The sequence below is a fragment of the Montipora foliosa genome, chromosome 13 (genome assembly GCF_036669935.1).
Source record: "Montipora foliosa isolate CH-2021 chromosome 13, ASM3666993v2, whole genome shotgun sequence".
Lineage (NCBI taxonomy): Eukaryota > Metazoa > Cnidaria > Anthozoa > Scleractinia > Acroporidae > Montipora > Montipora foliosa.
In genome coordinates, this window is record NC_090881.1 from 16,594,967 (window position 1) to 16,622,637 (window position 27,671).

The 27,671-nt window shown below is 40.7% G+C and overlaps 1 protein-coding gene across 1 annotated transcript; it reads right to left on the reverse strand.

The window, feature by feature from the left end:
- Window positions 1-26,858, reverse strand: LOC137982590 (HAUS augmin-like complex subunit 5). Its single transcript, XM_068829706.1, has 19 exons — window positions 26,558-26,858; window positions 24,428-24,490; window positions 21,423-21,455; window positions 21,015-21,190; window positions 19,714-19,873; window positions 18,242-18,356; window positions 14,953-15,029; window positions 13,038-13,092; window positions 12,310-12,437; window positions 12,078-12,159; window positions 9,997-10,154; window positions 9,619-9,781; window positions 8,115-8,195; window positions 6,606-6,751; window positions 6,084-6,201; window positions 4,017-4,062; window positions 2,910-3,005; window positions 587-719; window positions 1-191 (listed from the first exon to the last, which is right to left on the reverse strand). Exons 1-19 carry the CDS (start codon window positions 26,680-26,682, stop codon window positions 68-70), a joined length of 2,079 nt encoding a protein of 692 aa, XP_068685807.1. The 5' UTR covers window positions 26,683-26,858; the 3' UTR covers window positions 1-67.
- Between the last annotated feature and the right edge of the window lie 813 nt (window positions 26,859-27,671).

Sequence of the window (27,671 nt, forward strand, 5' to 3'; positions counted from 1 at the left end):
TGACTGGGTAACGAATGACAGCTTTATTCTACGTTTTTTCGTTTGGTTACCAAGAGGCTGTTTGTCGTCAGTGGTTCATCTGCAACTGCCTTAAGCGAGTAGCAGATAATATCCATTGATCTGTCCACTGTCTCATGTTCTGGTCTTCTAACTTCACCCACGGCACAACAAACTGGGCTGGCTGTTCCCACCTAAACACAGAAACACCAACATCAAGAGACCCTGAATGGTGCTCCACACCACCTTTTTTCAGATGCCAGGGAGTGGTAACCTTCCCCAAAAGAAACCTCATGATCAAACACCCCCTCCTCTCCCAGAAAAAAAAAAACACAGACACACACCCACACAAAAGACAAAAAAGCCTATTGGTGGCCAGGGGGCGTTTCTTGAAAGTATTGGAACTTTTCGGGCCTATTTCGGGTTTAAGCAGATCCTAGTTCACGAATTGCTTTTTTGGCCTGAAAAGTTTTCGAGAAACAGGCCCTAGCGTAGTTAACCTCGTTCAGCGCAAATCGTGCATCGAACAAGAACAGCTTATCCACGACAGGTGAATATCTAGCAAATCAAAGATTCCCAGCATACATACCAAGAGGTGACAGTATCTTTGACAGCAATGCAATCAGAGAAAGCTCTGGAGGTTTTAGTGAGCCCGTTTTGAATCAGCGGCATAACGTACTCAAGCTGCGCGCGATCCTGCTCGGTAACCTCGCGTCTCAATCCTACGATTAAGAAGGAATGTCAAAAGATGATGAGCACGGAAAATTGCACATACCCGAATGGAAAACGCCACTTCTACGCTGCTTGTGTTAAGCAACAAACTCGCAAAAAAAAAAAAAAAAAAAGCAGCAGTAGAATTTTGGCAATCTCAAAGTTCTTTTTTCGTGTCAAACACTAAACATCGACTCACATACAACAATAGACCATATCCGTATTCTCAGTATTGGACTGGAACTAGCTTGCAATGGAGGGCAATGCGGGGGAATCTTTTCAAATGCAAATACTTTTTAATATATTTCCCCGCATTAGCCTCCATTGCAAGCTAGTTCCAGTCCAATACTGAGAATACGCATATGGTCTATTAGAGTGGTTTTCAATTGAGTGTCGAAAGCAATTAGTGAATTACTTTGTTTTATGATTACTTCACTCGGTGATTGGTTCAAAGGTCTCGCGCCATTTTTTCAACCAATCAGAAGTGAAACCAAAACCAATCGTGGCTCGCGCGTGCACATTTTCCCGCGCTTTGTGTCGGCTACGTGTAATTACTTCGAGTTTTGATTGGTTTACTGGATTGTCTCCTACCTTTTTGATTGGCCAAAGTAATTACTTTGGTTTTGGTTTTACGACACTCAATTGAAAACTGCTCTAGCAGGGCTACGTCTCAATTTGATCACAAATGTTCAAAAATCCAGTGATTTTTGCTTTTCTTTAAAATGATACTTTTGCAGCCGAAGAAAGCTAACTGGAAGAGTGAACACCGGTGGCTCAAATGGTTTAGCATCGGGCTGTTATGCGGGAGGCCGCCGTTTTGAACCCTGGCCGGATCAGAACTCAGGATCTTAAAATAAATGAGGCCGGAGAGGATACTGCACTTGTAATTTCACTTGCAAATGATTAGACTTTCAAGTCTTCGGTGGCCCCGTCTCACAAATATCTTCCATGTTCATAAGTTTCCTGTGGGACATCAAAGAACCCACACACTATTCGAGAAGAGTAGGGGGTGTTGTGGCTATCCCTGCAGCTATAAGCTGCATAGCTGCCAAAATCTCAAACAGACAAACAAACTTCTCCTATGCCCTTAGCAAACTGTTCATAACGCCAACATTTATTAGCACCGTTAATACCAAATTCAAAATTTAGTCCCACTAGTTAAATTAACCATCATGATTCCTCATATAAAAACATCCCTTGGTTCGAAAAGGAGACGAGAAGAGGAAGAATAAAGTCAACGAAGGAGAATAAAGTGTAACTCCTATCAATTTCAAACCCTCTCGTTTCAACGACTTTTAACTTCCCTTTGGCTTAAAGGTGGCGAGATGCCAGGCGACTTGTCGATGAAACATGTAGCGGGGTTAAGTCGGTGCAACAGCCCGACTCGTGTGACAAGGCGAATTTTTCGTAAAAACTCTGTCGCTGCGTCAAGGCAAAATTCGCGCGACTGATAACAGCGACCAAGTCAAGGGAAGTACTCAGTGTTGTAGCAGTGATTCGTTTTGAAGCAACATCTAAACGGTGCGACCAGACTCCGCAAAATTGACGCCTAGTGGTACTTGACTTTAATCTGAAGCTCTTTTGAAACACAACAAACTCTTAACCACTGATCTTTTATCCGATTTGCCACGACAAAACCAGGTTTCTATAGAGGGTATTTGAGGGGGAGAAACTTCCCCCCCCCCCAAAATTATCATGCAGCTCTCTCCCCCCACTCCCCCCCCCCCAAAAAAAAATTGTTTATCCAGACGCCACAAGGTCAGTACACAATTCCCTGTCTAAGGGCACGATATGACAAGGAATATGGAGCATTAGAAACTGCTTGCCTTACAGCAGGCTCGGTTATCGCGCTGTACATTCTGTTTATGAGTTGAAGGGCGACAGCATGGGCAAATTTGTAACCTGAAAACCACGGATTAAGGAGACGCTGATGTACACACCACATCAGAATGTGATCATGACAAAAACATGAAATAAAATACCTGTATCATCTCTCAAAATTGTCTTAAAATGCCCCAGATTGCATCTCAGCGCATATTCATTTCAAAAAATTTCCGGGGGGGGGGGGGGGGGAGAACATCCCCCCGGACTCCCCTTGGAAGCTCTCGGAACTTCTCCTCCAAACAATAAATTCTAGATAGAACCCTGAAATGGACACACAAACACACGAGTGACTGAAATAAAAGAATTAATTAACTCACCATTTAAGCGTGTGATCATGCGATCACAAGAGCGGTCACCGTAGAGTTCTGAAACGGCAGCGTCACGTGATTCTACGAGACATTTTATGGCCTCAACTGAGGAAAAAAGAGGGAATTTTCGACGTCAATCAGCCATGTTTGCCACGAATGTTTACTTCCCAAACGAATCCAAACGTTTTCTATTGTTTCGGTACAAAATAAGGTAACTGGGCGCGGGTTTGAAAGTCAATAACAGCAACGACAACGGCGACGGCAACAAGAACGTCACAAATGTGCATATTTAGTGGGCAAAAACAATAGCTTACCACGCCCTGCACGTGTGTTTTTCACTTTTGTCCATTTCGTTGCCGTCGTCAGCAAAACAACTGGGGTTGTTTACCATTTACAAGCAGAAACCGGTTGGTACTAGGTTTGTTCAAATGGTAAGCAAAAAACTCCAGAATGGGAAATTTAGTTGGGATCGGAATGTACCATTTGCAAAATCCGTTCAAGGTTACCGAGAGAGTCTGGAGGGAGGCAAAATCATGGGAGTATGCAAATGGTAAACACGTTTACCGTTTGGAAATTCCGTTTGGGAATTTTGGACTACCTTTCAGGAAATCCCGTTTTCTCCGGAAATTTTCCGTTTGCATAGGAAGACCAAAATAGTCTTACCATTTACATTCCAACCGAAATTTCCGGAATTTTGTGGTAAATGGTAAACAACCGAAGTGTCCCCTTGTCAACATCACGCGTGTCTTGGAATACAGACAACTAACGTCACAAAGTGTCCCCCAAATGATGCTCCTCACGTAAGGATAAACGGGTGCATTTACCTAACCCTAACCCTAACCCTTAACCTAAAACTAAGGCTAACCTTCACCCTCATCTCATTGTTGGAAATAGTAAGCAATGGCTTAGACTTAAGTGAAATTTCGAGTTGGATGTCAAAGTTGGGTCCACTTCTGGACACAAGTGTGTGTCACTGACGAATAAATCCTCGTCATATTTTGGTAGTTGCGACGAGAACACTTTATCATGTCAATGTTATCTTTCGAAGAACGATTACTCTCTACCAACTAAACCCTTCTTTACAAACGAATCACTTTACTTTGGACACATTCATACCTTTGGCTTTTAACTTCATTGCGGTTGGTAGTAATTCTTCAGGCGCCTAGAAGACATAAAATCGGTTTTTACGCCAGGCTCCTATCAACGCTTCCAATAATATTCAAAAATGATGGAAATGTCCGAGAAGTGTTGTGCGAATCTAACAAGGCGTAAATTACGAAACGAAAGCCTTTTTATACGAGGTAGTATTTAAAGCTAAACAGCCCGTGAGGCCGTGTATAAAAAGGGAAGATTCCACACACGATGGTTCAGCACTCTTAAAAAAAGAGCAAACTCATCGGCGATTATTTATTTCTTTTATTTATTTATTTATTAGACTTCCAACTAATTATAATGTTGTAAAGAAGCTGGACAGGTGAAAACCACCAACAAATAAGCTCTCCGAATAAAACTAAAGAAAAAAAGATTAAATTAATTATAATCAAAATAAAAAGCAAATTTAAGTCTACAGTCTAGGCAGCGGCATTTTGTGACCCATGAGCAGGTGTTCGATGGGTTAATTTGTTTATCAAAAATAGTTGTATAATGCTTTCTAAGAAGCCGCTTGAAAGTACTCAAAGACGTACATAAGCGCAGCTCGACTGCTAATGCATTCCATGAAGGCACGACACGGTTAAAAGATGAATTAGCAAAGGTCTCAGTTTTGCACAAAGGTAAAGTATATATCGGTCCCGTGTCAGAGCTCCTTGTGCGCCTCATAGGATGCAATTCATTGGCAATGTCGGAAGGATCAAGCGCGTGAAGCCCCTGTCTGCATTTGAACAGAAAAGTACTATCTAACATTTCTCGCCTCAAGGAAAGAGGCAAGGGACTACAGGAGACAAGTCTGCCCTTGTAGTCCATGTCAGAAGGTACGATGAACCTTAGTGGCCCTTCGCTGAACTCCTTCAATTTTTATCAACTTCTTCTCATGCAAGGCACACCAGAGAGGGACCCCAACTTCCAACTTGCTCCGTACGATTGAAACATAAAGTGGCTTTTTAGCTTGCATTTTACAGCCCGATGAAGTCAATTCGGGAGAGTAATTAAAAGACCTCCACGCTGAACTTGTGACATTTTCCCTACCCTTCCCTACTGCATTGAGAAGTCACGTGTTGTAGGTTTTCGATATGTTGCTAAGGCTGCATGTTTGCGCCAAGAAATCAGTGATTAAAGTTGGAGGTTTTAAAAAGAAAGCTGAACCAATAAATGAATTAGACTAGTCAAACGAAGGTACAAAAAGACTTAAAAGATATTAAACCGTCTGCTTTATCAAAACGAAAGGAAAAAAAAACAGGAAAGGAGTATTACATTTTTTGTGATGGTGGCCGTATATGGGTATGTTGGAACTGCATTCACATGGATCTCGAAACAGGAAGCGATTAGGTCGCCACGAATTGCTTGCACCCACTCACCTTCCTGTGTGAAGAGAACTAAAGTGAAAGGAAGAGCATTGCGACGTGGCCAGAAGACGAAGGAAAGCTGAGCTACTCGTTCCCAACCTCGTCCCCAGGGTCTCTCTTCTCAGCCTCCATTCTCCTCAACGACAAAGAAGGTTGCACAGCACCTTTCAGGGTCGAGGTTTTGCCGACAGTAAAGCCGCGGCTACACGAGCGATTTTTGTCTCGCGCCGGTGATGCGATTTTTTTCAGATTTTGTCGCGTCGCCTGTGCGCCAGGGTGGCTACACTTGTGACAAATTTGGGCAACAAATTGAAGGCCGCGCGAATCGCATACTTCAAGAGACCTGGGCACTACAAACAGACATTCCCACTTTAATTTCATTGGCTAAATGCTTTTTAGTCGCGTCGCAAGCGCGGGCAAAAAATTGCAGGGTGGCTACACGGGCAACTATCTCTGCGATTTTGTCGCGAAGGTTTCAACTCTGGCGACTTTTTTCTTGCGATTTTTCATCTGTCGTGTCGCCAGTTCAAGGGTGGCTTCACGTGCGATTTTCATCTCGCGCTGGCGACGCGACAAAGTTTGAAAAAATCGCATCACCAGCACGAGTAAAAACTCGCTCGTGTAGCCGTGGCTTCATGAGATCTTCCAGTCCTCGAGCTTTAGCATTGAACTTGTTGGTTACCTTATAAGATGGAAAGTCTAAGCTTTTTAACACCGTCTTCAAAGCATCGCCTCCAGGTTTAGCGGACGGGCTTTCCAAACGATTGACTGACAGCTCAGACACAGGTATTCTTCTCGCACTAAAAAGAGGCAAATGGGTAGGTTAATTTAATCTTGCACTACAATGCAGAGTGGTTTCAGAAAAAAATTATCGCATTACTATGCAGAGCAAGACGGTGACTCGGTTGGGCATCGGACTACGGTACAACGATATTTGTGATCCCGCCAAAAGAAAACTGTAAGGAAAATGTAGGTCCCATAAAACCCCTGCTTTCCGAGCACCTTTGCACTTCATTAAATCGAGATTAACTGTGATGAGCTAATCCCTTACTTCATCTTGTTTCTTATTCCTGAACATTGGTATCGTGCACTTGTCGCAATTGGATTAAACATAAGTGGGTGACTCCCCCCCCCCCCCCCCCACCCCTCCCCGAAAAAAAGTATTTATGCCTACAGGGCTCCAAATGCAACAATCACTCCTGACCTCTCTACACTTGAGAAGTGGAATTGACACAGGGGCAATGTAGCAAACTTGTCCACTTCTTGCTTGACGCAGTCATGCAGCTGTTTTGCCATGGCAACCAAGTGTGCTTCACGTGAGCAGATCTTTTCTTGAATGAATTGAAGGTGCTGTATAAACAGAGAGTAGTTATCATTACTCAAAATCACGGTGGAGTATCAACGAGATTGTCTTCAATTGGTATCGTTTAAAGGCCAGGCTTCGACGGTGCAAAAGGTGGATAGCGCTATCCACCCTTCGAACGATTCGGGCCAGGGGCCCGTTTCTCGAAGGTCCCGAAACTTTACGGGTCATTTTCGGGTGTCACAATTCCCTTTGTATCTCAAGAACGGAGAGGATTTAAGTCGTCAAACTTTACAGTAATTTTTCTTTTTGTTACCTTGAAATCATGTCAAAAGATCGGCTTTCCAAAACAAGCGGTTGCCAGTTTCGCAAATGGCTTTTCGGGCCCGAAAAGTTATCGAGACTTTCGAGAAACGGGCCCCAGAACTTTTGATCTGAATTGTTTCCAGATCCCCCTCCCCCTTGTCGAATGAAATTGTTATTGTATCACTCTACAAGGCACTGGGAGGCGCGGTGGCCTCATGGTTAGAGTGCTCGACTTTGGAGCGAATGGTCCAGGTTCGGGACCTGGCCAGGGACATTGTGTCGTGTTCTTGAGCAAGATACTTTACTCCCTCGGTGCCTCTCTCCACCCAGGTGTATAAATGGGTACCAGCGAAATGCTGGGGGTAACCCTGCGATGGACTAGCATCCAATCCAGGGGGAAGTTTCATGCTACAGAAACCGGGGATAAGCTCCGTCCTGATAAAAAGTAAAGTAAAGTAAAGTAAAGTAAAGTAAAGTGGTGCATTTTATCACAAGGTCTCAAAGGTGCTTTACAATGATCAATTTACCCCTAGCGGACTGGAAGCATATACATGTGGCCCTGATGGGCCACTAGGCCTGTAAGCTGACTTTACCTACAAGGCACTGTATAAGTCGAGCCTACATTAAATTTTGTCCCATAAGGATCATTTTCTGGCAAAACGAAACCCTATGTACTTGATTCGTTTTCTCCATAAATTTAATCGGTAAATTCGGACATGAGAGACATTTTTTTTTGCCAAACGTCACAAAAATACCAATTCATTAAATAAGAAGAATACAGCGAGTTTCAATTGAGTGTCGTAAAACCAAAACCAAAGTAATTACTTTGGCCCATCAAAAAGGACGGAGACAATCCAGTAAACCAATCAAAACTCGAAGTAATTACACGTAGCCGACACAAAGCGCGGGAAAATGTGCACGCGTGAGCCACGATTGGCTTTGGTTTCACTTCTGATTGGTTGAAAAAATGGCGCGAGAACTTTGAACCAATCATTGAGTGAAGTAATCATAAACCAAAGTAATTATCTAATTACTTTCGACACTCAATTGAAAACCGCTCTAAAGCGCGCTTTTTCTGCTAAAATACTTCACAGACGCATTTACCTCATGCTTTTGTTTCTCAATCCTTGCTTTGGCACTAGAATTTTGTTTCACAAGAGCTTGAATGAGAGACTGTTTGCTTTCCTGCCAGATAAGAAATTAAAACGGGAAGAACCCTGGTTAAAAGTTCTGGACTAGCCACTGACTGCTTCAATGTCATCATAATTAATTTTCTCTTTTAAACCCTGGTATTACGAGAACTCTGTAGCTATCACCTGATTTCTCCGACTACACCCAACAATTTATGAACATCATATTTTCCCCAGTCATCATTTGGGAGCTTGTAAAATGACAACACGGACGTCACTCTAAAATTCAAGTTAGGATTAGATGTAGCAAAGAAGTCTACTGGTTTAGACGTGCAACGCAAATTCATGCGCAAGTGCCAGCGACTTTCACCGCAGGCACAAGGAAGGTATGATACGCTGGCGCAGTTGGAGTGATGGGTGAGACTGGGAAGACCTTTGACAGCAATGACCAGAACCAGGTTGCGGACCAGCGGTTTTCGTTAAAACAATGGTTTGCTGGGGGTGCTCAGTCTCGCGGGCTCAGAAAACCTGGTTGTAGTCATTGTTATTTAAGGTTTTTCGTGAGACTGACCGTGCCGCCATCGTTGTTTCAACTCCCATCAAAAGGCATGGAACTCACGTTTTCACGTTGAGCTTGCATTTGTGCTTGCGTGTCCCCGGTTCACACGCAAAAGTAATTGCAAATGCATTCACAGTAAGACCCTTAATCTCCGTTTTCGAAAACCTTCCATACAGAGAGCGTTTTTGCGGACAAAGAGCCCCGTTTTTGATCATATTAAATTAGACGGCACAAACAGAAAAAAAGTACAGTGTATGCGTTTTAAGTAATGATCCGTGTAAGGTGGATAGCAATTTCCTTTGTTATGCGGCAACGGGGCTTTCCCCACATAGGAATGTTATCATTTTTACACAGAGAATGCATAAACCTACAGGAAAGCTGTTAACGCAATAAAATTCATTTACAGCCCACTTTGAACGGGTGTTTTTTTGTGTTAAAAGATTTTGACCATTACAAGAGTTGAAAACAAAAGCCAAGAAACGTTTACAATTTTACATGTTCCCCACATACAATTTCTGTGGAATTCATTTAAACTGAGACCAGATGAAAGATGGAAGATGGTTGGAAAGTAAGGATGAATATAATACTGCTTTTATGAAGTTTTGTTAACTTTTGCTGTTTAAGCCAATCAGAAGTAAGTACAGACAATAGAAAAAGTTATCACCTTTTTGTATACCAATTGAATTCCAACATGTTCGTTGCCGTTGTTGCTATCGTTCTTATCTGGACCGTTTCTTAAACTAAAACGAATCAGTGTGAACGGGGCATAAGCCACTAATTCCCTAAGGATTACTCTGGTACACCAACTTGGTCTCAAGTTTTGTTTAGGTTTGCCCGAAAGATGGCGCCCAAGAAGTCATGGGAAGAGCAAGAATTATCACATACGCCTCAAACAAAGGAACGAAACACTCTTTCTTACAGCCAGCTTTTCAAAGTCTTGAATCTTCTTGTGTTTCATGTGAAGAATTTCCTTAGCTCTCTGCCTCTCATTTTTGTCGTCTGTCAGCTCATTCACTGCCGTCTTGTAGTATTCAAGTGAAGCTCTGCATGTCACTAGTTCTAATTCAATGCGATTCAATTCCCTGACGAAACAACAGAATGATTATTTACATGAAGCACATTACTTTCCAGGTATAAAGAAGCTTAGTATTTCAAGTCAAGGGCGATAATGTGTTTCTTGCACATGCATGCACAGTCAATATGTAAATACCCAATTTATCTTTTTACGTTCTTCCCTGTGCAAAACAAAGTTGCAAACCTTAAGCAATCTACCACTAATTACACCAATCCCAAGTACCTTGCTAGTTCCACATTTCCAGGCCAGTCTTTATACCTCGAGACCAAAATGGACTCCATTTCCTGCTGAAGTGTTTCCAGCCTTTTTCGTCCTTTCCAGACTTCATTTAAACCTTTCTCTGATTCAATAAACCTTTGAAAGTGTGCAGCTTGACCCTCCTAGAAAAAGAAACGAATGTCACGAGAAAAATTTTGTTTTTAATTTGGCTCGCTTTCTCTGAAAGCTCGTTCCCTACGGAACTTGATTGATGTAAGAGGCCTCTTGAACATGGCTGAGGTAAAAGCTTCCTCACCTGTCAAGTCTGACAAAATTTAGCTGTGATTTTCCTTTTTTGCTGATCGAGCCAGAAACAGGAAATTCAAGAATCAAATTTGTGGGCTCGAAAGAAAAGGTAAGAATCGTGGCTTAAATAGGTCTCATCAAATTTTAAACACCTTTGCAAAATACGAGACTAAAAGGAAGCCAAGGATGAGACCGGTCAAAAATCCAATTAAGGCAACTCCAAGACGGTAAAAAAAGCATTAAAGCATGTGATATGAAGATCGTACACATACATAGTACAACTTTGTAGGCTAGTGAGTTTACGAAACAAAGGGCGTTTTCCATTTACCAAGAAATTCCGGAAATTCCGGTTGGGATGTAAACGGAACACACGTTTTTGGTTCGTTCCACTGGAAAACTTCCGGAATAAACGGAACTTCTGAAAAGGTAGTCCTGTTTTCCCGTTGGGAACTTTCCGATGGAAATGTGTGTTCCATTTACAACTTTTGAAAGGTCTTACCACTTCCAGGCTATTCACGGACACATTTTAAAATTTTGGTGCGTAAAATCGCAATCACTGGGCGGCGAACGGACTTGAGTTACATGGAACACGTTTTTCACCCGATGGAAATTTCCACCGAAATTTCCGGAAATTTTTTGTAAATGGAAAACGCCCAAAGACGGCAGCGGCAACGACAACACCAAAAAGCAGTAATATCATTGGTTAAAAGTAGAAAAATGATCGTGCTGCACGTGCGGAACGCATTTGTGTACATTTCTCTCCCGCACTCGTCAAAACAACAACTTGAAATGGACAATTTTAAGATTTTGACGACAACGTGGTCATACATCAGGGCCCGGTTGTTCGAAAACCGATTAACTTCATATTACACTCCATTCAGTTAATTCTGTTTAAAATATAAGTGCTACACGGCCAACGTTTGTATAAACGTAACCTTTCCTTGTAACTTAATCCAGGGTTAGCGTAAACGTTTGTTTCATGTTTTGTGTGAAAATTTGTTTTGCTTGTTTTGTTTTTCAAGATTGACTTCTTCTAATGTAAAGTTTGGTCGAATATCAGCGTTGACCAGCATTTGAGGGTTGAGAAAAAAACTCCTTGGTTGATTTTTAATCCGGGATCAGCGTTAATCGGCTTTTGAACAACCGGGCCCAGTAAATCTTCCTTCTCTCTCTTTGCTTCAAATCCGTCCGAACCGAGATAAACTAAGAATAGAGCCAGGATTCGAGCCAGGATCCGAGCTGGGATCCGAGCTAGGATCCGAGCCAGGATCCGAGCCAGGATTCGAGCCAGGATCCGAGCTAGGATCCGAGAAAGGATTCGAGACCTAACCGAGACCTAACCTAACCTAACCTAACCGAGAGCTACCCTAACCCTAACTAGACCTAACTAGACTAGAACCAACCTAAATAGACCTAACCTAACCGATTCGAGACCTAACCTAACCGAGAGATTCGAGAATAAATAGCGGAGAAAGCTCATCTTAGCTCGAATCCTGGCTGGAATCCTGGCTCGGATCCTAGCTCGAATCCTGGCTCGGATCCTTAGCTCGTATCCTGGCTCGAAGTTTAGGTATCCTCGTCCGAACCAATTCAGTTGCAGAGTACTTCGCCCATAATGTATTACGTAAACAAGAGGGAACAATCGTGAAATTCTTAAGATACAGTTATATTTTGAAGTGACGTTTTCGTCGCCGTAGACGGTGTGGTTTTAAACTCCATGGTGAAATCAATGAGACAGCCCTTTAGCTGGACATGATTGCAGATACAGAAAATAAGAGTTTATTCAGAATTTAACCAACCTGAATCAACTGATGGACACTTTGAAGCACAGAAGGTGGGGAAGAGGTGTCTGTGAGTTTGCCTGAGTTTTCATATTTAAACCTGTGAACGTGAGACAAATAAAATAGTTCAGTATAGCCATGATATCGTTTACTGTGACGCTGTCATTTGTCCGAAAGTACTGAGGTTTTGTGATGTACATGCATTATCGTTCAAGGTCAACCATTAATTGTTGACAGATTCACGACATACTTAAGTTCCAGTGCATCTTGCTTGAGGTCAATCCTGTCAGTTAGCTCCCTCAAGCTGATGGCAGAGTCCTGTGCTATTCGACTCAGTGATGTGAGGACATCTTTTGGCGGGTGCTGGGACAGGATTTTCTAAAACATCCAACATGTTTTAATTTAAACAAGTTGAAATTTGCTAATTTGCATAACACAAAAACTCAAATACCGGTATCTCTGAAAAGAAAAAAGATAGTTCAAAATGGAAAAGGCCATTCTTCATTAATTTGAAAACCCCAAATCCCACGGCATTAATTATTTTTCACTTCATAGGCACTTCAATGATATTATTGTAAGAGGCAATAAAAGACACTTTCACACTCTAAAAATTTTTGAGGTTTTACAGAAACAGTTATAGGGCCTATGGTCTTGCACGAATTATATACACCAATTCTAATAATCTGCATGCATGCAACTGGATAGTGAAATACTAAGTGGATAGTGAAATCCACCATTTAAACAACTGAATTGAGCTCTCCAGATAAAAGATGCAATCTTTTGTTGAAAGACAACAAAGCTAGATGGCTCCAAGAATACGAGTTTTGCTAGACCCTCTCAGATTCCTTGTTCACATGTTACCCTTAAAAAAAATAACAAATCTGGAACTATGATGTTTGCTATCTTTACCTTCTGGACAAAAAAAATGTGAAAAAATTAAATTCTTCCCTACACAAATTAATTGAAAACCAGTGTCACCTCAACTCCAGTCCATAACTGTTCTTTTATCTTTCTTTGAGTGCCATCATCAACCCTAACAAATTAACTAATTAATTAATTAATTAATAATTAAAAATTATTATTCATCAAGAGTTTTGGCGTTCTTTTCAATTTCTGTTTTGTCATTTTCTTAAATCTTTCTTTCATAATGAAAATAATTCCAAGTTGCTAAAGTATATCTAATAAAGATGCAAGGCACATACATGCTGGCATTTGCATAATTATGTGAGGATGGAGTGAGAAGAGTGGAGTAATAAATTGATTTTTTTCCCTTCTTTTGCTTTAAAGTGCACAAAAAAAAGCATATTTTTCCATTCTTGCCGTGAAAGTTTGCCTTTTGTCTGCCGGCAAGACAGGCAGTTACCAAAACTACATGTAGCTGCAATAATTTAGCTCACGGCCATCACAGTGATGTGAGAAGCATGGGTCTATTGTCGATTTTTACGTCAAACTGATTTGCAATGCAAAATTTCTTTGACAATTGGAATGCAAAACAGTTTGTCACATAAAATCGAGAATAGACCCATGCCTCTCACATCATGGTCGTAGATCCAAATTACTGCTAGCTATAGTTCTGCCGAGCAAACTTCTGGGTGACAATGGTGATAGGTGCTTTGGATAGGGAGATTTATATTATAAGTGAAAACTATTAAAAGTATGACATTGTGTAACATCAGACTTTATTCTCTACTGCTGCTGCTAACTTTATTAAAGTCTCAAAATGTCTGGGTTGCACAAGCACACAAACTAATATTGTACATTTCACTAGTCATCTGTACTAATGTACATTAATTTTGCTTGTACATTTTGTTTTCTCAATACAGATCATGTGATGATTCTCATGAGATTGTATCCTTTGTCTTGTTTATCATTAAAAAGAGTGAGATGACTATGTCTGGCTTTGAAAGAAGATACACACATGATCACATGATATACAGTTCATTAGGAAAACAAATTCACATGTAATTGAATATAAGATCTATTGCTCTAATTAGTTTCTTCATTTTAGATGCATGTACTTCAGTACGAAAGAAAGACACAATATACACTTAGGAGATACAAGAAACTACATACATTCAATTTACAAAAAATAAACAGTCAGGACATTTACAATAGAATACTGTCAAATGCGAAGGGCATTCGTAATCCCTCTATGCAGTATCGGTGTTCCAGATTAAATGCAACTCAAGGATAAAAAGACATGACACAACAGGAAATAAAGGGCTAGGATTTGGAAAACATAAGGACCCAGTGGTGCTTTCAGATTCTCTGTGGGTACCCCATTTCTAAAATTAACAAATTCAAATTCATGATTTTTCTCCAAATACGTGTAGTGTCCCTGACTGGTGCCCAGATGCACAAACCAAGTGAGCAAAAGATTATGCATGTGGAGCAATGTTACGTGTCTATGGCATCAACCAGAACATTGAAAAAGCTATATCTTGCCTACACTTTTCGCAAGCCATTAGCAGTATGTCATGACTTTTGACCTCTTACACATGCATGACTGGCAAACATCTGTCATAAGGCAGAGGGTGTAAAAAGAAGGTCGCAGGTCATTGTCTTACGGTAAGCATAAATGAAACAACCCAAACCTTTGCAAAAATGCTAACCTTAGGCTTAAACACTCTCTAAAGCACGTTGAGGCCTAATGTTAGCATTGGAAATGCTTTGGGTTGTTTCAGCTAATTTGTAAAACAATGACCTCCAACCTGCGGTACTTTTACACCATCCAGTCATAAGGGGTTAGGGTGTCTTAGCTTTGACTTAGGTGCCCTAGTTTGAGGTCAAGTCATGGCGTAATATAGTCAAAGGTCATTGACTAGTGCCCTAACCAATTATCACCCTGTGCATTCCCACCATTCCAATCAGATATAATCCAACAACAACCTACCTTCCAGTTTGCTCTTCAGCCTTACACACTTCATGTAAGAATGATCCAATTTTCTCGCATGATTCTCTCACAGATCTCTATTTCGAGAAAAGCACACATTGTGCCATTTGGGAATCAAATTGCATGGCATGCCAAAAATCCTTTAAGATTCTTATTAATAGCATGTCACAGCATCAGAAATCATTAGTGTAAGAACTTTGAACAGATGATGATAAACCAAACCTATAAAATAATATGTACTTCCTTGCAAAGATGTTAAAGGATCTAATCTTGGAATAAAAAATTCAGCTACCCCTGTAGAAGTTGAACAGTTTAAGGATCCTGGCAATAGCTATAAACATCCTTTATGGATTTTGTCTGTGGCCTTTAATCCACTTAAGTTCAAAATGGATATTGGTCCTGTTTGACTCTGTTTTCAATGTCATTATTATAGACTGTACATAATAGTATCAGAAAGTACAGTTATATGTAACATTTATTTCACTATTTCCCCAAAGATTGCGCTCTTTATTTTTTTTTGGACAGGTATAATTTCTACTGTAAGTGAACTTACCACAACCAAAATACATTATGGGTAAAATGAAAGTTCACAATCCCTTTAAACTTGACCCTTGACCCTTGTGGTTTTAATAAGTACTGGCAGCCACTGAAAAGCGCTGGCTACTTCACTCAGAGAAGTCAGCTTATTTTCCCCTTAAGTGGAGTAACTATAAAGACAGATACCTAAGATTAAATAAAGTGCATCATTTTAAAAATGACAACACTGTTGAACAGTCCACACAAAAAAGCCACCAAATTTTATTGAAACCATGGTTTTTGAAGAATTTTGAATAAGTGTTTTGAGACTTTTGAGTCATGCAAACAATGTACCAGTGTATGAACCATTTTAAATCAACTTTGTGTTTCTGAAGTAATTCATATGAATTAACCCTTAAATTGACTCCCAGTGGCCACTTACAGATTTTATGTACGGCCAGACAATTTCACTCGTCAACGGGGAGCCTCTCAGGCCTTAACCCTTTGACACCCAAACCCGCCAGAACCAGCCAGAGTAAGTATTTTACTCTGCCTAATGCCAGACGATTTTACTTGTCAATGGGGAACCCCCGGGAGTCAATGGGTTGATCACTCACTGGCTTGAACTGGCCAGACTTTAAATAAAGTGCATCATTTTAAAAATGACAACACTGTTGAACAGTCCACACAAAAAAGCCACCAAATTTTATTGAAACCATGGTTTTTGAAGAATTTTGAATAAGTGTTTTGAGACTTTTGAGTCATGCAAACAATGTACCAGTGTATGAACCATTTTAAATCAACTTTGTGTTTCTGAAGTAATTCATATGAATTAACCCTTAAATTGACTCCCAGTGGCCACTTACAGATTTTATGTACGGCCAGACAATTTCACTCGTCAACGGGGAGCCTCTCAGGCCTTAACCCTTTGACACCCAAACCCGCCAGAACCAGCCAGAGTAAGTATTTTACTCTGCCTAATGCCAGACGATTTTACTTGTCAATGGGGAACCCCGGGAGTCAATGGGTTGATCACTCACTGGCTTGAACTGGCCAGACTTTAATACTCTGTCTAACGCTAGAAGATTTTACTTGTCAAATGGGGAACACCCGGGAGTCAATGGGTTAATCACTCACTGACTTGAACTGGCCAGACTTTAATACTCTGTCTAACGCTAGAAGATTTTACTCGTCAAATGGGGAACCCGGGAGTCAATGGGTTAATCACTCACTGACTTGAACCGGCCAGACTTTAACACTCTGTCTAACGCTAGAAGATTTTACTTGTCAATGGGGAACCCCGGGGAGTCAATGGGTTAATCACTCACTGGCTTGAACCGGCCAGACTTTAATACTCTGTCTAACGCTAGAAGATTTTACTTGTCAATGGGGAACCCCAGGGAGTCAATGGGTTAATCACTCACTGGCTTGAACCGGCCAGACTTACTCTGTCTAACGCTAGAAGATTTTACTTGTCAATGGGGAACCCCCGGGAGTCAATGGGTTAATCACTCACTGGATTGAACCGGGCAGACTAACTCTGTCTAATGCTAGAAGATTTTACTTGTCAATGGGGAACCCCCGGGAGTCAATGGGTTAATCACTCACTGGATTGAACCGGGCAGACTTACTCTGTCTAATGCTAGAAGATTTTACTTGTCAATGGGGAACCCCGGGGAGTCAATGGGTTAATCACTCACTGGCTAGAACCGGCCAGACTTACTCTGTCTAACGCTAGAAGATTTTACTTGTCAATGGGGAACCCCCGGGAGTCAATGGGTTAATCACTCACTGGATTGAATCAGGCAGACTTACTCTGTCTAATGCTAGAAGATTTTATTTGTCAACGGGGAACCCCCGGGAGTCAATGGGTTAATCACTCACTGACTTGAACCGGCCAGACTTTAATACTCTGTCTTACGCTAGAAGATTTTACTTGTCAATGGGGAACCCCGGGGAGTCAATGGGTTAATCACTCACTGGCTTGAACCGGCCAGACTTACTCTGTCTAACGCTAGAAGATTTTACTTGTCAATGGGGAACTCCGGGGAGTCAATGGGTTAATCACTCACTGGCTTGAACCGGCCAGACTTACTCTGTCTAACGCTAGAAGATTTTACTTGTCAATGGGGAACCCCCGGGAGTCAATGGGTTAATCACTCACTGGATTGAACCGGGCAGACTTACTCTGTCTAATGCTAGAAGATTTTACTTGTCAATGGGGAACCCCGGGGAGTCAATGGGTTAATCACTCACTGGCTTGAACCGGCCAGACTTACTCTGTCTAACGCTAGAAGATTTTACTTGTCAATGGGGAACCCCGGGGAGTCAATGGGTTAATCACTCACTGGATTGAACCGGGCAGACTTACTCTGTCTAATGCTAGAAGATTTTACTTGTCAATGGGGAACCCCCGGGAGTCAATGGGTTAATCACTCACTGGATTGAACCGGGCAGACTTACTCTGTCTAATGCTAGAAGATTTTACTTGTCAATGGGGAACCCCCGGGAGTCAATGGGTTAATCACTCACTGGATTGAACCGGCCAGACTTACTCTTTCTAACGCTAGAAGATTTTACTTGTCGATGGGTTAATCACTCGCTGGCTTGAACCGGCCAGACTTAATTACTATTTTACTCTGTCTAACGCTATAAGATTTTACTTGTCAATGGGGAACCCCCGGGAGTCAATGGGTTAAAGGGCTAACTAAATCTACCCGTAGCCTTTTTTCATATTATTAGATCTTGAGAGCACATCAGTTGTGTAGCTTACAGTGCAGGCTGATTCCAATCCAGTTGGAGTTGATCTTCCTTCCACAGAGCTGAGCATTGAACCTTGGCTGATACTTCCTTGTGAAGTGTAATATGTTGGGTCAGTTGACTTCTTCCTGTAACGCAAAAAAGTTTCACAAACACAGTGTAAAATTATTATCTAACAGATAAGAGCTGGTTCTGATATGAAGAGAAAATACTTCAGTTTTTCGATACAGCTATAATAGAGACATTCCCTGCCGGCAAATGTCTCTTACTATTCTTTTTGCATTCACTGGGCTGATGAGTATGAGAAAACAGACCTCTGCCACGGGTCGAAACTCGCTTGATCCAACCGCCGTCCACAACCTTAGACGGCACTCTTCAAACCGCATGTCCCATGACATGTTTACTGACTTTGACTTGAGCCTGCTGCGTCTCGCACACTGCTTCACAGTAATTCCCCTGTTGTTAAGGACGTTCGCGCCCATTGCTACTGCGCATCTTTTCGCACATGTCACGCACACGTCATGCATCGTAGACCACGCAGGTAAACACGATGCTAAAGGCCCAAAATTTTTCCACAAGAATGGAACATGAAAGTATGTGGTATCATGGGATAGCTGTGGACCCAGGTCTTCTCGGAAATGTCACGCAATGGCATGACAGTGCGAATAGAAAATCGCTTTGAGAACTTCACAGCGATTTTACTCTCTTGAATGCTCGGTGACCCCCATTTTTCTTTCCTTAGATCACTTCCTTTCTTGATTTTGTCCATTTTAACAAAAAACAAAAAAAATCTGTACGTGAGAAGTTACAAATATTTGGCCTTTTATGCTCTCGCGCAACCGAAGTTTTCTTTCTTAGACTAATATGTATCGTTTTTCAACGTCTATTTCACCTTAGAAAAAGACATCAGCTGCAAAGGTTAATTTAGTTATATTAGTTATGTTGAACTGAGTACGTTTACCTGATCTAAATTTCACTCATGTAGCTTTTTTATTGCTGATAGTTGTAAGCTAAGTTCGTCTTAAAGTAACGCAATATTCTGAAAATGCACCTCATGATCTCGAAAACGAGCACGGTGACCCCCCATTTTTTTTGCCTTTTTGACAAAAGAAGATCATTACCTTTCTGCGTGACAAGTTTAAAAAAAAATCTGTACGTGGGATCGTTTTGGGCGCGAACGTCCTTAAGTGAGCCCACACAACATGAACTACCACAGTAAGGATTCAGTCGCTAAGTAACCACCGCGCATGCTCAACACAGTGCGTTTCGACCCATGGCAGAGGTCTCCTTTCCCGTACTTGTCAACGCAGCAAACACAAAAAGAAGAGACCTCTGTTATCAGGGAAATAGAGACAGAGAGTGCAGAAAAAGATTAATTTCCTTTAGTTATCATTTGACACCCCTTCAGAAAAGTCATTCCTAGACAGTCCAAAAAGACACTTTTAATTATTGCACAAGAGGCAAAGTGCGGATATTCATACAAACCTTGCAATATCTTTATAAACAGTTATTCTGTCGTTAATCTGTTTCACCAAATCCGTGTACATTTCTGTCGCCAGACAACACTGCTTGGAAAATGCCGTGAGAAGAGCATTTCTTTTGGCAAAATCTGAAATCTGCTGGTCCATCTCTGAATAACTCCCCTCTGCCATAATAATTGTTAAAGGTTATAAATCGAGCACACATAAGTATTTAATAGACATACAAGTTGAACCAACAAGATGAATAACCAATTACTGTACCAGACATCCATCACCCATCTGGCCTGAGTTTTACCAACATGCGAGGCAGCGAGGCCTGCGAGGCACCATGCGAGGCGTGCGAGGCAAGAAGCGAACCATGCGAGTCTTGGCTGCGAGCCATGCAAGCCATGCGAGCCATGACTGCGAGTAGGCATCCGAGTCACACAGTTATTGAAAGCTAACAAATGGGTGCTTAGACTTAATAACTGTTTATCAGCGCTATTTGAAATGGGTGCTTAGACTTAAATGCGAAATTCGCATGCCTCGCACGCCTCGCTGCCACGCACTTTGTAACGACCCTCTGGCCTTGGCCCATCACTTTACAGTATTAGAGACCTTTAGATTCTTGGACGAGGACAAGAAAGAGTATGAAATTTGACTGCCCATTTTTAGCGAAAATACTTGGAAAATTTAAAAGCCAGATGATTAATCTGACTTACTCTTTGTTAGCAGCATTATAAGGTTGCTCAGTTATTCTTTTCCTGATTGAAAAATGCCAAAACTGCTACCATACCAGTTGATGAATTGTTTTGACGCACGGACATTTTTTGGAAAACCTCTTACTAAAATGACGATGACATCACATTCTTTACACCAAAATAACGCTCGTTTAAGTGCGCTGACACTGTTGTTCTATGAGAAAATCTTGTACTCATAGTCGTTCTCATCCTAGAATCTAAAGCTCTGTAATGAACGCAACTCTCTTGATCGGTGCGCAACCAAGTATCTGCAAAACAGATTGCTTGTGCTAATGGTAAATGCAATATTATAGCTGTGCGTGGAACGCAATGCCACTATGGTTTGTTCCTGCAAAAAGTTCTCGTGATTGCAATTATTACAATACTTAATATGGTAAATAGACTTTATTATTAGAATTCAATTTTGTAAATTGTACTGTTTATTCAGTTTTTAACTGACGGAAGTGTTAAATCAAACTATTCTTCTTCTTCTTAAATCTAAGCTTTAGCCATTCTAAAAATTTGGTCAATAACGTAAACTGATGGGTCTCATCCCATTCCAGATCAATTTATTATTATTATGAACCTGCATCAAGGATTTCCTTCTGCAAAGTCTTGACTTCTTTCTCAGCATTGTAAAACTTGTTTTTGACTTCCAAAAGCTTTTTCGTCAACTTGGCATGTTTTTGCTTGAGCTGGTCTCTAACTTCATCATGTGGTTTGTCACCTGAATGGGAAGCTTGCTCAGAAATTAATTGTTGTCTAATCATTGTATTCTTTTAAGGAACTTAACTGTCCATAATCAATGCTGTGTAAAAAGATTGATAATCTATGACAAATGTAGTTGACCCATCAGAACGAAGACATACCTCATTTTTGCTGCAGGTTGACGGCTGCACAGTTTTTTTTTTTTACAATTGAAATTACATGACTTGTAGTGAATGGAATGAGGTGAAGATGGAAATAAATGAATGTATGCAAAAGGAAAAGATACAACTTGAGGTTCCCTTTAATCTTCTGCACAGTTCTATTGGATAAGAAAAGGGAAGAAAACACTGATTTAATATTTAATTGATAGGCACTGTGGAGAAGGGTAATCATAGCTACTGTCGACTCCCAATAACTCTAAGGCCATCCCCTATTTTTTCCTTTGGTAACTCGAACCTCCCGCTAACTCAACGTAATTTTTGATTCAACCCTTCAGGCCATTCTCTACACAATTAATGTATATTTTTTACCCTCGATAACTCAATTAACAATGCCTGTCAATATGTGACAAATCAAAACAAAGAGTGTACTGCAGTCCAAAACAATGCACTTTTTGTGCATTACACAAACGTTTAGGCTACATTTAATTACAGTGATAAATGTACATTGTATCTTCATAAAGAGTTGCTGATTTCTATGTACAGTAATTGAGTAATTAAAATGCAGGAATTAAAAAATAGTAAACACTGTTTTTCTTTATTTCTGGTCCCCTGTTTTCAAATCCCAAAAACTCTAACTCCTGTCAATTAACTGATACCCTTTTCAATAATAATTATTATTTTCCTTGAAGGTTGGAGTTATCGGGAGTCAACTGTCTACAGTCACTAAAAATCGATGTTCATCTAATTTCATGTATTCAGGAATTAAGTTATAGCAACCTGGCCCTGGTAGCTCGAAGCATGGTTAGCGCTAACCAGCGTTAAATGCCATGGAAACCTATAGGTTTTGATACCTCTTAACCAACGGTTGGCGCTAACCAGGCTTCGAGCAACCGGCCCCAGGTTGCATATAATTTCCATGCAGTCGACCAGGTTCACATCCCTCTCACACTGTTACCTGTATAACTGTCCTATGCTTTCAACTTTACAGACCAGCGATGACGATGATGACTATATTGTATATTGATCATTTATATCACACTTTCCCCATGTCCAAACGTGCATTAGAAGAGACTTTTGTGATCAATGATATCTTTGTGGTTTGAATTGCTACTTTCAACGACACAGTGCATGTGAACTAATTTGATAATGTGCAGGTTCCTTTATTAAGTGCCTAATCTGAAGAAACTTTACTCTTTATTTGTTCTCCAAAGTCGTCCTAAATACATCGTGTTGTCTTCAGAACCTTTTGATTGAAAAAATGGTCATACTTGACACATAACCAAGAAATGAAGGGGAATGGGTTCGATCCTGGGTTGATGTCACAGACTGCTTTGCATGGAGATAGTTCTTTGAAAACAGCAATGCAAATAATAATTTGTGACATCAATCCAGTATCAAATCCAGTCTCCTTCATTGTTTGCTTATTGATCAATTGAAAGTACAGCTGTATGACCATTTTTCCCATCTTTCAAAGCCAATAAAAAAAGTGAACTTTCAATAAAAACGTTCCAAAAACTACAGAACATACAGTGTACTTAGGGCGATTTCAGAGAATACATAAAGTGGAAATTTTGGTGAGGTGATAAACACTTAGGGCACGTCCGATTGACCCTATTCTGGAATAAGAATACGTAGAATGATGATTAAAACTGTATGTTTGGCGCGTTTCGAAGCAGCAAGGATAACAAAAATATGTTTAAATCAATCGAACGCACCCTTAATGCATAACTAACTTAACCTGGCTAACAAAAACAAAGAATTTCCATTTTTTAAGTACCAGTCCAAGACAGAAACAGTGCCACCTTCATTTTACAGCAAAAGTTGGACTGCTACTGGTCTCTCTGTATTAAATAGGTTTTTAGTTTCAATTTTATGAGCATCTTTACCCAAAATGAGGTAATTCAAAAATTTAAGGGCAATCTCGACTGTGTTGGGAACACACTAATAACGACAGAGTGTAAATTACAATCATTAATAATTATTATCAGTGCTGGAAGTAATAACAACAGCCGTCAACTACTGTACCAATGTTCACTCAGAATTCAAAATGGCCCAACCAATAGATTATGAAAGTATTTCATGATTGATTGTTATTTTCAATGTGGCTAAAATAATGTAATTTTAGGCTAAGTTAAAATCAAGCCAATGTCAGTCAGCGGTGATCGCGGATCATGCATGCCTATTTGACATATGGGGTTTTCGCCAAGCAGCAGATGATGCGTACATGTACTCACTGTGTGAGGTCGTGCAGTTCTTTCGAGCTCCGAATCGTGTTTTGTGCGGCAGCTTGGCCCTCCCCATTCCCTTCCTCTTTGGTGGCCTTGGTGAGTATTGAGGTTGGTAAGTATCTCCACTGACTTTGTCAATGTAATAGTGCCTGTTGGTGGTTACTGCTCTCAAATGGGTTGCCATGGATACCTGTGCACCCTGCTTGTTCCTTATTTTTTACTTAGCACCACCACCCACTCTCATAGGCACCAGTTCCCCAAGCTCACCTATTGGCGATGAGTTGAAAGATCTACATACAACAACAATTTTCAATGTTGCAGACAAATCGCTTCGGCAAAAACATGATCAGATATCATAATTATTTAATTGATAATTATGTGGGAGGTGTGCTGGCCTCATGGTTATAGTGCTTGATTCCGGATCGAGTGGTCTGGGTTTGGGTCGTGGCCGGGGAGTCATTACGTTGTGTTCTTGGGCAAGACACTGCACTCTCACGGTGCCTCTCTCCACCCAGGTGTATAAATGGGTACCGGCGAATTTAATGCTAGGGGTAACCCTGCGATGGACTGGCATCCCATTCAGGGGGGAGTAGAAATACTCCTAGTCGCTTCATGCTACAGAAACCGCAGATAAGTGCTGGCCTGATGGGACTTCTGGCTCGTAACAGAGACTTCTTTAAATTTAATTCAGATTTGTATCTCATGACAAACTTGCACTGAAAAAGGCAAAACCTCTCTGCCAAAACATGTCTGCAACATTTAAAATCATTGGTTATTATTGTTTCAAAATTGACGACTCTTCAAAGTGCTCAAAGAGTCAACACAACAATTCCATCCACAAAGCCCAACAGTACACCATTTAATGGACACAAACTCAAAGACATATATATGTAGTTTCTTACTTTGTGGACTTGACATGTTCCAGCACATACTTCCAAACATCTGCCATGGGCCCACGGCATAGCCTAAAGTTAATAATACAGTATATTTATGGGAAACCCTTCATTAAAGACTGAGCTAGATTTTAAAAAATGCCATCAACTGAACAGGAAGTTTTTAACTATGCTGCAACATAATTTCACAAGCTAGGAGCGATTACACTACACAAAAGAAATTCCACTTAAATTAATATTCTCCTAGGGGAGTTTTCTGCAAATACCACCACAGTGGCAAAAGAAATGTTTCAGAGTTTCGACGTCCACGTAAACATCCACCAGAATCTTGGAATTCATCCACACAGCATACATGTAAATCAATTGTAATACCTCTTTTCAACTCTTAGGTTTTAAGGGGGATGGAGGTTAGTTTTAGTCCAGTTAACAAAGAGATCAAGTGCTATGGTACTTTAAATTTATATGGGTCTTCACAAACTGTGAGCAAGAAAGCCACGCGAGTGCGAGTTTAAGTCTAAGCACCCATTTCAAATAGCGCTGATAGAGCGAGTTTCAATTGAGTGTCGTAAAACCAAAACCAAAGTAATTACTTTGGCCAATCAAAATGGACGGAGACAATCCGGCAAACCAATCAAAACTCGAAGTAATTACACGTAGCCGACACAAAGCGCGGGAAAATGTGCACGCGTGAGCCACGATTGGTTTTGGTTTCACTTCTGATTGGATGAAAAAATGGCGCGAGAACTTTGAACCAATCACTGAGTGAAGTAATCATAAACCAAAGTAATTATCTAATTACTTTCGACACTCAATTGAAAACCGCTCTACACAGTACTTGTCTTAAGTATTTAAGTCTTTTTAACCATTTTAAAATGATTAGCTTTAACCCATTGACTCTTAGAGGTTCCCCATTGACGAATAAAATCGTCTGGCGTTAGACAAAGTAAAATACTCTGGCGATACACAGAGTAAAATACTAAGTTCTCCCAGAAAAATTTGGTGGGGTTGTGCGGCCTGCCTCCTGCTCCTGACACAACTTACCCTATTTCAGACCAAAATCTGAGATTTTCCACACCCTATTTCAGAACTGACCAAAAATTTGATACCCTATTTCAGACCTATTTCAGCTGTTACATGGTTAGCTTAAGTAATAACTTGAGAAGGGCTTTGTTGATGGTATTATCGTCTAATGTAATTTGTGATAATCCTGATTAGCATAAATTGGTATTTTGCCATCACATATCAGAGGCCTGGTTGTGAGTGGCGGGTGCTTGGTGTGCCATGTGATCGTGGTTTATATTTGGCGATCGTTTAGCGAGTGAGGCATTCTATGGTCAGCCTTCGCCGCGTGCACAAGTCCTGTTTTGTTTTTTGTCCTATCGAGCTGAATTCGTGTTTAATGCCTTCATTAGGCGGTGTATGATAGCGTTCATTTACATTGTAAGTAGTGTCTTTCAAGTAGAATACCCTAGAACCCAGAGGGTCGCACCACTGTCTTGGTTGGGGGTACACGTTTTCGGCTTTTTTCCACCTGCTGGTTTTTTTAGGGGTTTTCGTGTCCGGCTCTGGTGCATTGCTTTTCTCTTTACTTTAGAATTGATGTATTAATATTTTTGTACTTATTCCAATGCTTAATAAACTGCTGACCAACGTGCCCATATATCACCTAGCTTGAGTGTCCGGCTGAGTAGTGGAGGTAAAATGTGATGAAAAAGAAGCTTTTCAAAAAAACACCCACTTCAAAACTTGAGTGAACAAACTATACCCTCTTTCAGACCAAAAGGGTCAAAATCAATACCCTATTTCAGACCAAGACCGCTAACAAGCCATACTCCTTGGGGCTGCACATACCTATATAGCTCATATAAGGGAGTACCCCCTCCCCCCCCCCCCTCCCCCGGAGATGCGACACAGTTGTATGTTTCGGTCGGCTACTTAGAATTTACAGTATAATCGAAGCATCTGATCCACTGAAACACAAAAAAAGTAATCAGAAAGCCTACGAATTTCTCAATAATTATTTACTTGTTGTCAAGGCTGGTTATTGTGCATTTGTTTTTTCAGTGTACAATTGTACATGTATTAACGGTCACTTAATAAATGTTTCTCTTGTTCATTCTAATTCTCAAACGCACTTACATCTTAAAGTCTTCTTTGGATGGAAGGGGTATGTTACTATGTCTGCCTTGAGCCCTAAAATGCATTTCATCCATTGCCCAGCTACGGAGGGTGGTTGCAAGCTCGTCTACTTCTTCGCCAGCCATAATTACACTTCTTGAGAGCGATTTTTCGCGATGGCTGATCTTCTTTTTTAAAGAGATGAATTGCCAGAACCAAATGACATTGAATTGCCTCTTTTCAAACCAATAAGAAAGCGAAAATCAGAGAAATCAAAAACGCACTTTTCGTTGTTGGGAACATTTATCTTTCGCGGGCAAGTAACTAGTTACCAGTCTTCCTGAAACCGCTAAGCATTTTCAGGCCTGGTTACCAAGATAGTTACCGCTGCTTCTCCCCAGACTTCTTGAGTGATTACAGCCAGGAACCAAACTCTAGGGACACCAATAACAGTAGAGAAATCTAAGACTTCTGGTGGACATACAAAAGTAGCTAATGAGAGATCTTTTGTTTTCGTCCACCAGCATAGCGGCGATGACGTCACGTGAAAACCTCCTATATGAAACCAAACAATATCGTGTACTATTTTAACCCTCAAAAATGCGAACTAAGCAAGGTACAGATTTTGTTAACTTGCTTTATGCAAAACAAATATTGATGCACAGTTTTTAGGAAGAGCAGAGGGAAGTTTTCAGGACGGTCGATCGAGAATAAATAATAACAATAATTTATATAGCGCTATTCAGCTACTCTTTCATAGCGCATTACAATGATCAGATTAACATAGAACTTAAAAGCTAAAAATTATAATAAAATACCAAGATAAATAGTTCAGAGCTTATATATACATTATACAAAAAATAAAAGTTAAAAAAGAAAAGAATTAAAAACCTTGGGCTTCTTTGAAAAGATAAGTCTTCAAATGTCTTTTAAAAATAGCGATTGATGGAGATTTACGAATGCTAAGAGGCAAATTCTTTTATTGCCTTGGCGCAGCAATGCTGAACGCCCGATCTCCATAAGTCTTTTGTTTAGCCATTGGCACAATGAGCAGTTCTTGCCCACTGGAGCGTAAAGACCGAGAGCACTTACGATGGCTCAGGAGACTAGAAATGTAAGAGGGTGCTTTGCCATT

What these genes read in the sequence shown, in the direction of transcription:
- LOC137982590 (XM_068829706.1), bottom strand. Translation starts at nt 26,682, where the DNA reads ATGGCTGGCGAAGAAGTAGACGAGCTTGCAACCACCCTCCGTAGCTGG. An exon ending in TCCAAAGAAGACTTTAAGAT is followed by an intron (nt 24,491 to 26,557) that starts GTAAGTGCGTTT and finishes TATTAACTTTAG; the next exon opens with GCTATGCCGTGGGCCCATGG. An exon ending in GAAGGAAATCCTTGATGCAG is followed by an intron (nt 19,874 to 21,014) that starts GTTCATAATAAT and finishes TTATTATGGCAG; the next exon opens with AGGGGAGTTATTCAGAGATG.